The sequence below is a fragment of the Ptiloglossa arizonensis genome, chromosome 5, assembly GCF_051014685.1.
Source record: "Ptiloglossa arizonensis isolate GNS036 chromosome 5, iyPtiAriz1_principal, whole genome shotgun sequence".
In the NCBI taxonomy this organism is placed as follows: domain Eukaryota; kingdom Metazoa; phylum Arthropoda; class Insecta; order Hymenoptera; family Colletidae; genus Ptiloglossa; species Ptiloglossa arizonensis.
In genome coordinates this window covers 8,699,605-8,717,025 of record NC_135052.1, presented here as the reverse complement: position 1 = coordinate 8,717,025, position 17,421 = coordinate 8,699,605, and the positions used below count along the sequence as shown (strand labels likewise).

Below are 17,421 nucleotides of genomic sequence, written 5' to 3'. Positions count from 1 at the left end.
TCTAATATCTATACCGCTCGCTCCCTGTGTTTCCCGTTAGGCTGAGAACTTCGATCGAAACGTACATACTTTTACAATTTAGATTAGATTAGCGCGACAGTGGAAAAGTCACCGTGACAACGTTCTCGGGATTGCGTACTTCGATTCTCGATCGATCGACGTCGTTTGAATCCGATATAGGTTACATGTGGGTAAAAGATCGTTCCGTTTCTCTTTATCCCGGGGCCCGTTCGAATTGGTTCGCGTGGTAGCTACGGTTCGAAGTTCCGTAACCGAGACGACTCCGATCCCCAACAGGCATCATCCTCGCTCGTCAAACGTCTCGAGCGAACCCATCGAAACTTGTTCCATCAGGGACACCGTATGCGAGGTTGTCAGTCCCATCTCTAGAGCCTGCTCCAGGTTCTCCTGCGTCTCGGTTGGACTCCCATTGGCTGGTTCCATCGGATTCTGTCGCACCGTCGGCCAGGAGCGAGGCAGTCGGCGCACAGCATCCAGCAGCAGCGCTACTAGCGGCAGCCGAACGGAAAGACTCCCAGGCAAGTCCGTGGCCGTTTACTTGTGTGGTTGCGTGCGTGTGAACCATGCGTGTGCCTCGGCCTGCGTGGGTGTGCGCCGAGGTAGCCTACCTGGCGGCGTCCGACACGCAGTAAACCGCGCGCTCTTTCGTATCCACGATCCAGAAAGAAGGGATCGGCGCGGTGTCGCCTACCACGGTTCCCCTCGTCGTTTTGCAACGTTTCGGGCACTGTGTTTCAGCGAACCAGGAAGAAACGGTGGCACTCGAGTGTCGTACCCACCTCGAGCGTGGTTCCACTCGACGGTGATTCGTGTGTGTCCCCCCTCGAGAAGCTCAGTGCGGTTCAGTGTCGCCAGTGTGGATCCGTGTATGTGTGCTTACGTGGGTGATCGCGGTTGGTTTTCCGATAACGCGGCGACAAAACGACGAACTCGAGTGCCGTGGCCCGCGACTCGATGTAGCCGATATTGCCGCCGCGACGATTGCTACCGTCACCGAAACCTGGACAAGAATCGAAATCACGGCCGGAGATGCGACGGTGGACCATCGACGGATAATAAACGCGCGTTCGGGAAGCGTTCTCGGCCGACGTACCCTTGGTGAGCATTATCCCCTTGGTGAGCACGGACTAACCGGGGCCCGGTGGGCTCCGTTCCCTCGGGACCGTGGAAACCAATGGGCCCCACGTTCGTTGCATTCCTGTGGGCATTCGCGATTCCAACATGGCCGCTGGGACTAGCCGTGACCGCTGGGTCCGCGGAAGCCATGTTGGCAGGTGTGCTCGACTCGAGATAACCAGTTCACGTTCGTGGAACGCACGCGGCTGGCAAACGGGAACGGGTTCTACGTATTATTGGAGAATTGTCCGGGAAACCATACGCGACGGCCACACTTCGATCGTCGATCGATCGACTCGAACGAACCCCTTCGCTGCTGGCTATCCGCATTTTTATTTCGTGCGTTCGGATTTCGTCGATGCGCCGCCGTGGCTACCGAAAGCCGGATGTCGTTGAGAACAACTTGCCTTTACGGTTGCTTAAACGTTTTATTGACTAACGCCGGAGTAGGTACGAGCTACCGATTAGCTATTCAAAACACGTGGAGAAATTAACTCGACTCGCGTTAAAGAGTTTCCCGACCGTTCGGAACACGTTGCGGGAAATGTCGACCGTTTAGGAAATTACGATGGTAACTACGAGAACGTTGTAAAGAAATTGTTTCTATTTACCACGCGAAAACAATACTCGGCGACGTTTAACGGGAGACACGGACGAGTAGCAAGATGGCGGATATGTTTAACGTGGTTTACACTTAACCTTGTCACGTGGATTTTTAGTACCCGAGAGAATAATTGAACGCGAGAACGATCGCGTACGTTGCTATTCTTATTGTTCGTTGTAACGAATCGATTAGTTTTCCTTTAGTTTTACGGGACGAGAAGCGTAAAGGAACAAGAGGATTTAAAAGCACCGTAAACGATGTCGAAGTCCTTGAATCGCGTTTCCAAGGCATTTCGTAATCAAGGTACGCGTTACTATTTTGCAATGACGTGAAAGTCACTTTGAAGCTAATAATCTTGCTACTTTGAATATCTCCTCGCGTTGAATTTTTTTTTCTTCGAGCGGTTCAAATGTTTTTCTGGAAGCAGCTACTGTTCGCAACGAAATACATATTCAACTACCTATACGTATCGTGAGAATGGAGAGGAATATAAAGGCATTCTCCTTCGTCAATTGCGAGAAAAAAAAAAAAAGTATTCATTGATGAAAGCAACATTCCATGCTAACGGAGGTTAGATTTAAACACAGCCTCTGGCTGTACCTCGTCATCTTGAAAATTATTCGTTGTACGACAATATGTGTACACTGGATACACGCACACGACCAATACGTCTAATAATACGTTTCCAAAGAATACGACTTTTGATGAAAGTGTTTAGTTTCTGTATACAACGAATGCTCGATCTATACTTCGGAACGATTCAGAATTTATTCGACTAGTTTACCTTTCGGTAATTTATTCGAAAAGACAAGACTCGTGTTTACGTTTAAAATAAAAAGATCAACTTTGATCGAAAGATGTCATCGAAAGATTTTCCACGCTTTATCTCTTTATCATTGTATAGAATATTCATACAGCTGAAACGTAGTCTTTCGGATACTGAAAGTATAGTCGTATTTACGGAAAAACGTATAATTTAACCGCTTTCTTTATCGTTCAATTTTTTCAAATAGAACGTATTGTCTCGATCGAAGAACGAACTTGAGAGATTTTATTCGACTTGTTTGAAGAGGCATTAACCACGAAACAAAGCATCTGCGCAGGAAATTAGCTGCGTTTAAATTTCTCGTTAACTCTATTCAAATCAATTTTCTCGGTACCGTTCTACGTACATGCATATACTCGCTTCCTACTCGTTTGTTTTGTCTTAAAACTATTTATGCAGTTAAAGTAAAATATTCCCAAGACGATCGTATCCTCCGTCTGCGAAGCTACGCAATGTTTACTCCGAGTGGTCTTATCGTGCATCGAGACAAAGGTCGTTAATTCGCAACAAGCTCTCCTAAATACAAAATACGCGAGTTCCTGAAATCTCTGTTAAGAAATCCATCGTAACTCGCTCGGTAGTGATTCGTTGTTCGAAAGACGTACCTTGTATCGATTGTTTCTTCCTTTCTCGATTCTCCTCGCAGCATGGGTAGAGATTTCGTGCGCGTCTGGAGAAACATCTCGAAGTTTCGTGTTTTATCGTCGAGTATAAATCAACCGTACGAGTGATCCGCCATGCCGGAACTCGTTGAACGAAAATTTCGAAAGAGCGAGGCTCGTCGATGAACATCGGGGTTGGTTTCGATTGCAGGTGTCATCGGTATGCCGACGGACATCGTGGCGTCGTCGGCCTCGGCCTCGGCCACGGTCTCGGAAGAGACGAGCAGAGGTCGAGACCCGGGCCTTGGGCCGTCATCAAGGTCAGCTGGCTCTTCAGCGGGCGCATCATCCTCAGGTTCAGCGGCACAGTCGACCTCCAGAGGCTTCGACCCGTCTAGCGCCCTGGCCGCTTATCACCACCATCGACACAGCCTGGTGGCGGGTCTGGGTCATCCTCATCATCGTGAATCGTCCGCGTTCGTGCCCGTCGTGCCGTCAAGGTTGCATCTGGCACCGTATCCCGGTGAGATGCATCCCCATCTGACCGGTCCGCCGCCATCGTCGTCGACGACGTCGAATTCGGAGCACGAGGTCGGCTCGGAACCGTCCGTTGCCAGAAAATCCTCCTCCAGTTACGAAATCATGGCCATGATGGCCGATAAGAGGAAGGAGTTGGCCGCAAGGGCTCTCCTCCTTCCTCCGCCACCCCTTTTAGAACCACCCCCTGGCTATCCCGTTTTCGCCGGGCCCTTTCCCGCTGGCTCGGCCCTCTACCCACCCGGTGGTCCCTTGGCCCATCAGCACTTGGACAGAAGGCTGTTGAGAGCACCGGGCAGAGCGTCCAGACCCAAGAAACAATTCATCTGTAAGTTCTGCAATCGACAGTTCACGAAATCGTACAATCTGTTGATTCACGAGAGGACTCACACGGACGAGCGGCCGTACTCGTGCGATATTTGCGGCAAGGCTTTCAGAAGGCAGGACCACCTCCGGGATCATAGGTAATTTACATCGGTTTTAATTGCGAATGCTCGCGAAACGTAAATTACGATACATTTATTTCGTTATTCGGATGAATTTTTTTCCGAGTCGTCTCATTTTTTTTTTTTTTTTCGTTCGGAACGCGAGACATTCGACGATGCATTTTATAGAAAGCTATTTTAATGTGGATAAAAATTTGGTGATGTAATTGCAAAAATATTTTCTCGTAAGTGGGTTTATAGTGTATTAAAATCAAGTTCGCGTAGGTCAAATATTGCCCGAAACTGTTAGCTTCCTAAAAAGTTGAAGTCGGAATTTTATTACTTCCAAGAAGATTCCTTAAAAAGAGTCGTGACGATAACTGTTTATTAAAGATAGACTTACTTGTCCATAACAGGACTGGATAGTTTCTCCTAGGGATAGACTCGGATATTATCACGTGTATTCGGAAAAATATTTTTAATATTTTTAAATTAGATTGAATTCCTTGTATGAAATGTTCGATAGAAAACCCTAGCTTCGTTTACATATATGTAACGTATGTGCTTGCTCTAGAGCCATGTCGAGGATATTGCGACGAAATAAGAAACAATTATATTTCGGAGTAACCTAATAATTTAAGGAAACGAACGTTTCGATTAAATAATAGTGTCGTAATATCGCTTAATTAAATAATATTGACAATTTCAATACACATGCCAAACCATTAACTGTACTACCTTCCATTCTAATTCCAAATTTCTATTTTCTTACTATCTAAGAACAGTAAATAGTAGCAAATATAATAAAAACTAACAAGACGATCTTGATCCTGTATCGCATAACGTAAGAACCTAATAGAAACAATTCTACCAGCTCTGCAGGTGCGACCAGTTGTGCAGCTGGAGTATCGATTAATTTGTGGACGCATACGTACCTAATCGAACGACAATTCCCTTCTCGAAAGATACGAGGGAAACTATAGAACCTTCTACACAGGAAACTAATTATTCCTTCTCGAATCACCCACAAAGTTCTAAACTAGCACCGGTATCTCGACGTTCGGTAATCGATACCGAATCGTGCTCGTTCATTGTTAGACCTCGTGCAAACCAACACTGTCCTCAGCGTTCGGCCTTCTCTCTGTTCCAGGTATATCCACAGCAAAGAGAAGCCGTTCAAATGTGGCGAGTGCGGCAAGGGTTTCTGCCAAAGCCGCACCTTGGCGGTGCACAAGATCCTCCACATGGAGGAGTCCCCGCACAAGTGTCCAGTATGCGCCAGGAGCTTCAACCAACGTAGCAACCTAAAGACACACCTACTCACCCACACGGACCACAAGCCGTACGAATGCACCTCGTGCGGCAAGGTGTTCCGACGAAACTGCGACCTCAGGAGGCACGCGTTGACCCACGCGGTCGGGGACGTGCCACCGGAGGCTCTCGAGGAAGCTCTCAGAGACGACGACAGCCCGGAAGAGGACGGTCCCGAGATCGGCTCGTCGTCGTCGACATCCACGTCAACGAATTCTTCTCTGCCGGCCGGTTCGACGAACGCCTCCTATCCGCCGCAAGGATCCTCGGGCCAGCCGCAACCATCTCCCGCTACCGCCTCCTCTCTGCCGCAGAGACCTCAACTGCAAATCAGAAGAGACTTGTTGCCCGCCACGAAACCGTCCACCGTTACCAGCGGAGGAATTGGCGGTCACACGGTCGCCCAGAATCCACCACCGGCTCACCCACCCCCGCCACCGTTGATTCTAACCTCCTACAGACGAAGAATCGGGTCACCGGGACCGTCGAGGGTGCTCCTGGAGCTACAGGAACGCGAGAGGGAACGGGAACGGGAACGAGAAAGGGAACGCGACAGGGAACGAGAGGAAGAGGTGTCGCGTCCACCCAGGGCACCCACCCCACAACCACCCCCACCACCGCCGAGACCAGCTCCTGCGAGACAGGGATTCACCATCGCGGATATAATGCGCCGGTAGAAAGGCACAGGACCGGGAACATCGACGAGAAATACCAAATGGTCGTCCACTGTGAATTTCGACGGCTGGAAGGGGACTTGAAAATTACTCGTTACGGGATCGATGAAACGCCATAAACGTCGTTCGAAAGTGGTCGATTCCTTTGTACGAGTATTTTTTGTATTAAACGGAAGAGCAGTGAGAGCAGGAAGCGAACACGGTTCCAAGAGGGTAGATTCCAAGTGGCGTAGGTCCACGTGTTAAGTGTCTTTAGGGATTCTAGGCGTCACGAGCATCCACGCGATGCTCGATGAATTTTTTAAACTTAATCTACTTAACGTCGTCGATGCGTAGCTAAGTATGTACAGTAAACTTCTACGAGCTACCTGGATTTGTGAGCACTCTCGGTCGAATTGTGGACTTATGCTATTTAGATTCTTAGCCTCGCGTGTTGGATGCATTGACGACAGAAAGTGCCAAATGGTGAGAAACGTTGCACCGCCGGTAGGAATATTGTCACGAGAGTCGAACGGCACGATTTCGCAACTGATATTAGCAAATGATGTAAAGATATATTTTTTTATCGCACCGGAGGGAGGTTCGTCGAAAATGGAATTGAATTTCTCACGAAACGTGTTACTAAACGTTGTATTATATTATTTAGTTCAATATTAGCCCTATATGCATTTCGAGTTGAATGTTCAAATGTCTACGCATTTGTGGTAACCGTTAAACGATACTTTTCTTTTATTAGAAATTAAGTACGTCAAGTATTTACGTTATTTTTATAGTTATTATAAATCGCTCGATACTAGAATGTACGTTGGTAAATACAGATTTTTATAATTTTTGTACATATCGATATATTAGAGAAACATGCATTTCTACGTGATTGTTGATTTACTACGAAAGATCGAATCGCAAAGAAACAAAGAAATTATATTATATTTTACAGTATGCTCTGAGCAATAAAACCGTCGTTATATTTTCGTCTTCGTTTCGTCCGGACAAAATTGATAGGAACTTCGAACGAAGGTAAAAAGTTCGTCTTTCAGATTTGAAAACGCGATGGTTAAATCGTGACAATATTTTTGCTGCTGCGCGATATGATTTAATTCACCGAATGATTTAACTTGTCGATTACTGCAAATTTCTGGCCATAATTGCGCATGAGAGGAAGAGAAAAAGGAACTGGGTAAAGTACAATGTAGACAGTTGAATGCATTAACTTCGATAAAGATTATTATGTTAACGTATTAAGGAGCATAATTCTGTATATAAAGTATACGTTGAAATTTAGTTAACACTGGAATACGAAATTTTAGTTTACACGTTGCGGACAAATGAAAATTTCATCGATTCTAAATCGACCGTGTCCGGTCAACTACGCTAAATTGTCGTGTTTGATGGCATCGTTTGCAAAACAAGACAAATATCTGTGCAATCTTCGTGTTTCCATTTTGCACGAGTGTCCCAGTTTTATATTCCATTCGAAGAGAAGGGGAAAAAAGACTATAGAGTATAATATCGTGTACTTGCGGTACTGTTCAAACTAGTTGAAGGATTTGGGATCTGGAGAAGTAACCAAATTTCAGATATCGAAAGTCGAATTAAATATCGATCGTTGAAGAAATACTGTTTATTTAATAGGAGATGCTGTTAAAGCGTTGCTTGTTGTTTGCTTAAACGATCCTCTAATTATTTTGAGCAGTACATTTGACATACAGTGACGAGCAAAAATGTAAACATGGAGCGTTAACGTCGCCATGAATCGATGTTACGAATGTTTCAACTCGAATCTCAAATTCTTTGCGTTAACTTTTCAAGCACGTACGTTCTTTGCTTAATTTTCTTGTTCGCTATAGCTTTCGATCTCTTTGGAGGATTCGTTGTTGTAGATGCTTTCTGGTCAAATATCCACCATTTTTGCTGCATCTTAACCTGGTCGTTTCCATTTCAAAAACTATTGGGTTCCAAATCAGTTGGTTATCAATTTAGAACTACACTTGGGGTCTTTGACTTCTCGAGTAGAATTTTCTCGTCGTAATTCATCGTCCGAACTATTTGGAGTAAATCCCTAAACACGATTGCTCTGTTGTACGATACTTTCAGTTCGAATACAAGAGCCAACCTTTTACGTACAGCGGCTCTAAATACATCAACGCTATCAAACTTTACGCTCTGCTTTACACGCTGGAACGCTTTCAATCTCGTCAGACTGTATAACACGTTTACGATTGTCTGGCGAAGAACATTATTGCTTATAAACGAGTATGCAATACATTTTTACGAAACTTTCTCGAATCTCTACATTCGTATTAAACGATGCTGATTTCTGCTTTCCCCTCTCTGACCCAAATCGATTTTTTTCAACGAATAACGAACCGTTCGCTCGCCAAGTCTCGTTCCTCGCTCCGGAACCGAAGATTTCCAAGTTTTCGAAAATTTCGACTACGCGCGCGATTTCACGAGCCTCTCCTCTCGATGTCGGAGCACATCCATCCGCTCTTCCGATTTCTGTCCTGCTACCGTACAATTAACGTCGCATTCCCAGCAATTCTCTGCGAAGAACACATACTTTGGCCACGCAGAGAAATAGCATACAGCTTTCCTTTTATCTACGCTAAACACGTTCGTTTTATTGCCTCGTTACGAGATAATTGCAAGATTCGAGAAATCTGTTCGTAACGCAGATTCCTTCTACCAACAATCCGTAAATCCTTCCGCTACTCGTTCATTTTTCACTGATTACTTTGAACGCATGCAACCGTGCAAAATTGTAAATACCGAGTTATCTTCCGCGACGAGGCGATAAAATGCAAAAGCGAAACCTGTTTTAAATACAGATAGCTAACAGTAACCACGTTCGGGGACCAGAGGGTACGAGAGAATCTCTCTCTCTCTCTCTCTCTCTCTCTCTCTCTCTCTTTCTCTCTCTTTCTCTCTCTTTCTTTCATCGATTCGCGAAAGAGTAGCGATAGACCACGCGATGGTATTTCTTTTTACAACTTTCGCTCGTCACTGTAAAAACGGACTCGTGGCGCTCGTTTCGAATTGTACACGTGAACGATAATCGCGATGATATTGTACCGTGGCGTTGCCCGCGGAAACGGGGGAACCGACGTTGAAAATGTGCCTTTAGCGAGTCGCGACAAAAAGATACTCACGATGACGCGCGAACTTCGTAACAGAGGATCGATTTTTAAGAGGAGCTCCCACGGCGAGAGAAAGGGAGTCGCGGCGGCGAATAAAAGAAAAAAAAAGAAAAAAAAAAAGAAAAGAAAAGAAGAAAAAAAAAGAAAGAAACGGAACGGTCCACAGAACGCCTCCTTTGTCCACGGTGTTTCCAGGAGGGGGTAATGCAAATTTCGTGGCCACAGGAGCAACCTGTGCCACCGTTGCCACAGGTGACAGGTGCAATAGGGTGTCGAAGCTACTTGGTTTTGGTGGTACCTGCTCCCTTCTAAAAATATATCCCTGACCCTAGACCAGCGCCGTCCTCTTTTTTTCTTCCGTTATTCGGCCGGAGAGGATCATTACGGGGTCCTTTTGTGACCCGAGATGCACCGTCCAACCGCAACGATCCCTCGGTTTTTACTGCCGCACGAAACGCGTTTTCTTTCGGGCGGATTTTTAAGGAGAAGAGGGGAAGGTCTGTGGAATTCGTGCGATGGATTCCCTCCCGCTGCAACGATTTTAACGCTCCTCGATGTCGTACCCTTCGAGCGGAAGCGCGTTCTCCAGAACGCGCGATACACGTCGCGATATTCGATAGATAACCGTTTGCCATTGATCGATTTTGTGAAAATTTTATCGCGAAACGAGAACGCGAGTTACATCCTCGGAATTTTTATTCGAAACATAAAGAGCGATATGTTTGTCGCGATACGTCTGGAATTTTATTCATTCGTATTTTTAAATAGAATTTATAATCGTTCGTGGTTCAACGCCCGATCTGATACCGTTCTTTCTTCCATCGATTATCGAAGGAACACTTTATGCGATATTTACGCGCGCACTCGAAGGGTCGTGTACGTCATTAGAGCAGTAATATCCACGGAAAAGCGTTGTCAGTCGTGGAAATGTGACGGATTTACAAAACCGTACGATGCACAATGTACTTCCCGCTTGATTCTCAGCCCATTGGGCACGGAAAGAGCAAAATTCGAACGATCGAAACGAATCGTGAAATGCATAACGACGTTGCAATTTTCTGTTTCGAGGTACACGTTGAAGGTAGGAATGAAATTCTCCGTGTGTACGCGCACGAAATGAAGGGCAAAGTGAAACGTAGCTAGAGTGGAAGACAAAGGAATTAAAATATTTTGTACTATTTTTAAACACACCTAATGTATAGTGATATATGGAAATGTACAATATACTATGTACAACGAGTGCCGTCCCGCAGGATCAATTACAAACTCGGGGACGACTCAAGTGTCCTGTTATTTTCTACGTTATCAGTTTACGTCTTGCACGAGCATCTATATTTTTAGATATATAGGAGAGTTAAGTAAGTTTGTAAATTATATTAAGAAAAATGGAATAAAAGATATTAGAAGTATTTCGACATTTATTTCACCGAATAGTAAATTTGTGCGAGAATCCCAATCGATATACCAACGTCGAAAAATAATGAAAGTTAATTGTGTGAGTATTATCGTCTCTGATGAAGGATATTTGTGAACGAATATTATTAGGCACAAGGACTAATTTTTCGATATAATAGATCAAATAATTAAAATTTCTAGAAGAAATTTATGTAAAAATTCATGCTTTCTGTTTATCATTTCCCTATATGCGTTTGTTTAACTGTGATAGCAACACAATACAGAATATTACAAAATATTACTTAATTCACGATGCAAGTATAGATGTGAATTAATTAATTAATTCAATTGGCTCAAATATAAATATTTCTTACCATTCTGTTAGCAGTATAGATACTTAACTATGTAATATATAGTACGAGCAAAATGGTTGCGATCTATTCGGTTTATCGCAAGAATACCTCGATCGTAGGATGCGTTAAGGTACATCGAATAAGCTTTATTTTATTTATTCTATCAACTTTTAAACGTTATTGTATTTGTTGTAAAAATCAAAAAAAATATTTTACTATATAAACAATCTACTACATACAAAACTTGATACGGATCTGGCACGCTCGTCAAATAGATCCAAGTCTCAATTTTTTACAAACAAATAACTATCGTCGTTCGCAGTTTCAGTTTTTGATTTCTGTAAACACTATCTCTGTCTAATTGTTCATTATGCGTTCGTAGCAAGAGAAATTCTGATAAAAATCCGAAGATAAAGTAATATCAGTCCTCTCTTGAAACAGTTTGTCTAGGCCTCTGCGGCATACCAGCCTCTTCTTTTATCCAGTGGCACAGCCCAGTCTGAAACTCCTACGCACGAAATTCAGTACAGCACGCGTGCGACTAACAAGATTTAATTCTTATCGCCTTTAGTGCACAAATCATTAACCTTTCTGAATTCAAAACGATGAATATGATACTAAAGTGATAAGGGGACGTCAGAGTTTCATGATACGAATAACATTATATTATTAATATTGTACTAAAAGGCGTAAACTGTACGCCTTTAGGGATTTCGTAATATCTTGATGTTTCTTTATCATAATTATTAACAACTGTAGTAGGACCAGGGTTTTAACAATTATTAACATTGTTCTAGTATAAATAATGGCTTGAAAGTCATTACTTTCTGGAAATATTTGTTAGATCGAACAAAGACAATCGAAGTAACCGTGCGATAAAATAAATGAAAATTTCTCTACATATCGAAATTATAGTTTGTATATATGCACATATATTCCGAACGCTCAGTGACACACAAATGTCACACGGCAATGAAGTGAGTTGCCATCTACTGGAGAATAGGTAAACTACACTTAAGGTGTGAAAACACCTGGCGGAGAAACGCTCAAGTTTGTCGAGGAATTGTTCCAATTTCCACAAATAGATAGCGCAACGAGCATAAATTTACCGACATTAAAGATAAGTAATTCTATTTGTATGATATTCCCTACCGTGCGATAAAATAAATAAATATTTCTCTACATATTGAAATTATTGTTTGTATGCATGCAAATATATTTGGAACGCACACCTCCACATATTTGTGACTTGGTAATAACATGGGTTACCATCTACTATATAGCAGAACAGGTCAAACTATACTTAAAGTGTGAAAACTCTTTGTGGAGAAACGTTCAAGTTTGTCGAGGAATTGTTCTGAATTCTATCAATAGATAGCTCCACAAGCATTATCTACTGACATTACAGATAAGTATCTCCTTCCGAACGATATTCCCTACCATGCGATAGAATAAACGAATATTTCTCTACATATCGAAATTATTGTTTGTATGCATGCAAACATGTTCCGAACGCTCAGTGCCACACATATGTCGCACGGCGATGAAGTGAGTTGCCATCTACTGGAGAATAGGTAAACTACACTTAAGGTGTGAAAACACCTGGTGGAGAAACGCTCAAGTTTGTTGAGGAATTGTTCCAATTTCCACCAATAGATAGCGCCACGAGCATAAATTTACCGACATTAAAGATAAGTAATTCCATTTGTATGATATTCCCTACCGTGCGATAAAATAAATAAATATTTCTCTACATATCGGAATTATTGTTTGTATGCATGCAATTATGTTCTGAACGCGCAATTCCAAACATTTGTAACGTGGTAATTATATGGGTTGCTGTCTCTCGGAGAACATATTTGTTAATTTTCGCGATTGTAAATAACATTTATGCATGTTCCCAATATTCATGGAACAATTTATATCTTAATTATGCATTGTAAATGATTATACTTATAGAAATTAATTTTCATCGAGATTGAAAGTAAAAACTAGTTTAGTAAAGTTTCAAAGCATGAAAAGTAATAATTGTCTATTTAGTGCAATAGTTTAACATTTATTTAATTCTCATAATTTACACAATACGCGTAGAAGTTGTATTTTTTACTTAAAAGCGTCACAATTCAATTAATCGCTGCTCTAGATAGAAAAATCATCGCGATGAACACCTGTGAGTCGATACTCGATATGTGTAACTTATGACCGTTTAATCTACGGTAGTACGACGATTGTTAATAATTATGATAAATAAACATCAAGAAATCGTGCACGTTTCGAACATTTATGTTACAGTATGTATTTTATTTATGTATTGTAAATGATTGGTTTGCCTATAAAAATTAAATTTTATCGAAAAATTAAAGTAAAAGTTTGGCATTCATATATTTCTCGATTTTTTTCCAAAATTAACATTCGTAAACTAATTAATGACTTACACTGTAAAAGTAGCGAATATTAATGTTACAAAATGCATATTATTTATCCATTTTAAATGGTTGCTTTGCCTATAGAAATTAATTTTGATCGCAAATCGAGAAACATATCAATGCTAATATTTTGCTTTCATTTTCGATCAAAATCAATTTCTATAAGCAACTTAATCATTTGTAATGCAGAAATAGGATACATATTCTTCGATTAATATTGGGAACATGCGTAAATGTTATTAACAAACGCGGAAATGTACAACAATTCACCGAAACCGTTCGCCTTCCCAGATTTCGCAATTTCTTGATGTTTATTTATCATACTTCTTAACAATCGTCGTGGGACCATAGATTAAACCATTATTAACAATGTTCTAGTACAAATAATGACTTGAAAGCCATGACTTTCTGGAAATATTTGTTAGATCGAACAAAGACAATAGAAGTAACCGTGCGATAAAATAAATGAATATTTCTCTACATATCGAAAAAATAGTTTGTATACCTGCATATATATTCCGAACGCTCAGTGACACACATATGTCACACGGCGATGAAGTGAGTTGCCATCTACTGGAGAATAGGTAAACTACACTTAAGGTGTGAAAACACCTGGTGGAGAAACGCTCAAGTTTGTCGGAGAATTGTTCCAATTTCCACAAATAGATAGCGCCACGAGCATAAATTTACCGACATTAAAGATAAGTAATTCTATTTGTATGATATTCCCTACCGTGCGATAAAATAAATAAATATTTCTCTACATATCGGAATTATTGTTTGTATGCATGCAAATATATTCGGAACGCGCAATTCCAAACATTTGTAACGTGGTAATTATACAGGTTGTCGTCTCTTGGAGAACATATTTGTTGATTTTCACGATTGTTACTAACATTTATGCATGTTCCCAATATTCATCGAACAATGTGCATCTTATTTATGCATTATAAATGATGAAGTAACTTATAGAAATCGATTTAGATCGAGATTCAAAGTAAAACGTGTTGCGTAAAGTTTTAAAGCATGGAAAGTAAGAATTGTTTATTAGATACATTCATTTAACATTTGTTTAATACTTATAATTTGCACAATACGCGTAGAAGTTGTATTTTTTACTCAAACGTGCTGAATTTCGTTTAATCGCTTTTCTATATAGAAAAATCATCGTGATAAACACTTGTGAGTCGATAATCGATATGTGTAGCCATGATTTCGAGGTATCAAAGATTTTTTTAAACGTATAAAGGAAGGCTAGAATGCAGAGAAATTTCATTACGCTGATTTTGTTTAACTTTACATTTATTCGCAAGATGATACATACGAAACTTTGTACAGAAATATTTATTTATTTTATCGCACGGTAGGGTATAACATACAAATGGAATTACTTATCTTTAATGTCGGTAAATTTATGCTCGTGGCGCTATCTATTTGTGGAAATTGGAACAATTCTTCGACAAACTTGAGCGTTTCTCCACCAGGTGTTTTCACACCTTAAGTATAGTTTACCTATTCTCCAGTAGATGGCAACTCACTTCATCGCCGTGTGACATATGTGTGTCACTGAGCGTTCGGAATATATATGCAGGTATACAAACTATTTTTTCGATATGTAGAGAAATATTCATTTATTTTATCGCACGGTTACTTCGATTGTCTTTGTTCGATCTAACAAATATTTCCAGAAAGTGATGACTTTCAAGCCATTATTCATACTAGAACATTGTTAATAATTGTTTAATCTACGGTCCCACGACGATTGTTAATAAATATGATAAATAAACATCAAGAAATTACGAAATCTGCAAAGGCGAACGGTTTCGGTGAATGTTTGTTCATTTCCGCGTTTGTTACTAACATTTACGCATGTTTCCGGTATTAATCGAACAATGTGCATCGTATTTATGCATTAAAAATGATTGATTCGCCTATAGCTATTGATTTTGATCGAACTTCAAAGTAAAGAGATGTTTCTTAGACTTTTAAAACATGGAAAGTAATAATTGTCTATGAGATATATCAATTTAACATTTAATTAATACTTGAGGAATCGAAATTTTTGGTATTTTCCTGATACCAAAGGTTGAAATTCAGGCATAAATTTTAGAAAATGTTTGATTTTGGGACTCTTGGCGTCAGTATACGATATGCGAGGAAGTGGCACGATTTCGCGGATTCTTAGAATTGACGTCAAATTTGAAGTATTACCGCGAATCGGAATATTGTTGGACTTTCGAACGAATTTCTGAATCATGGATCCCGATTTTCATTGTATCAGGAGAACATGATAGTCGAGTTTTAAGTAGTTTCAGCAGTTTGATAGGATCGGTTAAAGAAATGGAAAGAAATAATGGACAAAAATAAAGTTTCTGTTGTCAGTGAAATTGATTTTATTTCAATACATCAATTCATCGGAAATACAATCGCTTTTCTTCGATCCATTAACATATTCGCACTTTCATACTCATTACAAAAATGTTGTTCTTTAAAGTACTCTACTTGTGGAAAGTACTGTACCGTAAAGTACTCTACTGTACCGTAAAAATTACTATTCTAAATTCGCAGCCGATTAGCTCGGTACTACCCACGACGAATAATTATTGTTCGTCGCGAGTAATACCGATTACCAGGTCTCACCACGTGGAGGTTGCTGCGAGCGGAGACCCGGAGAGAGATAGATGGAATCAAAGTTCCATCGATCTCCCTCGACACGCGATACAAACGAAGATACTAAACCAAAGAGATGGAAGGAATCAATGTTCCTTCCATCTCCTCGTTTAGTTCTGCCAAGCAATTACATTATGGAAAAGTTAGGCAAAATTGGAAAAGACGCGACACGAACCGTGCAGTTGGTCCTACTAGGTCTATCCCGTTTCCCCTCCGTGGTTCCGATTCCAGAGAAAACGAACGACGCCAACCACTCCCCTAGAGGAGTGCCCCGTTTCTCCATCTTTACGACGAGAGGGTCTTATATTGGAGGCTTTCGCAGGGACCAGCAAAAATGCCTGCTCCTGTGCTCGCAACATGTCCCCTCTGGAAGCGGACACACCGGAAGAGACGGCGATAGACCGTTCGGACTACTTACACGGCCGGCCACTTGCTTGTACAAGAAGCAGTGGTGACCGGACCGAGGAACGAGGAAGCGAGCAAAATTAAGCTAAAGATTGGATAATTGCTTGGCAGATCACAGCCTTAAAACTAACTTATTCTAACTGCAGAGATAGGAGGAATCAATGTTCCTCCGATCTCCTCGTTTAGTTCTGCCAAGCAATTACATTATGGAAAAATTAGGCAAAATTGGAAAAGACGCGACACGAACCGTGCAGTTGGTCTTACTAGGTCGGTCCCGTTTCCCCTCAGTGGGCCCGATTAAAGAGGAAATGCACGACGCCGTCCACTCATATAGAGTGCCCCGTTTCTCCCAACTCCGCGTCAGGAACCACGCAAAGCGTGGACCTAACTTACGAAGGATGACGAAGAGAGGGTCGTATGGCACAGGGCTTCCACAGGGACCGATGCGAACACCTGCCCCTGTGTTCGCAGCATGTTCTCTCTGGAAGCGGACGCACCAGAAGAGACGGCGATCGACCGTTCGGACCACTTACACGGCCGGTCACTTGCTTATGCAACAAGCAGTGGTGACCGGGCTGAGGAACGAGGAAGCGAGCAAAAAGAAGCTAAAGATTGGATAATTGCTTGACAGATAACAGATATTTGTACACGGTGTCCTTAAAATTAACTTATTCCAAGCTAAACTAAAGATCCCACGGCGGTTGCGACGATAGTGTCCTCTTCGTTCTTCGTTCTTCGTTCTTCGTTCTCCGGTGTGCCTACCTAAGAGAAAACTAAAGTCAAGGCATGATGGAAAAATGATAGAAAATAGAAATGAAGTTGGTTAGTGATTAAATACAGTCATGCAGTAACAAAGGAAATAAAGGCAACAATGACAAAAAAATAAACATGTCAAAACAAGTAGAAATTAAAATCAGAG

General features: G+C 41.7%; 1 protein-coding gene across 2 annotated transcripts; it reads left to right on the top strand.

Moving 5' to 3' along the window:
* The first annotated feature begins 988 nt into the window (after positions 1-988).
* LOC143146900 (uncharacterized) lies at positions 989-7,083 on the top strand. 2 transcript variants are annotated; one of them, XM_076311628.1, is made up of 3 exons: positions 989-1,119; positions 3,381-4,170; positions 5,282-7,083. In XM_076311628.1, exons 2-3 carry the CDS (start codon positions 3,392-3,394, stop codon positions 6,117-6,119), a joined length of 1,617 nt encoding a protein of 538 aa, XP_076167743.1. In that variant the 5' UTR covers positions 989-1,119; positions 3,381-3,391; the 3' UTR covers positions 6,120-7,083. The 2 variants fall into 2 exon arrangements, with proteins under 2 accessions (XP_076167743.1, XP_076167744.1); XM_076311629.1 differs by lacking the exon at positions 989-1,119 and adding an exon at positions 1,399-1,708.
* The last annotated feature ends 10,338 nt before the right edge of the window (positions 7,084-17,421 follow it).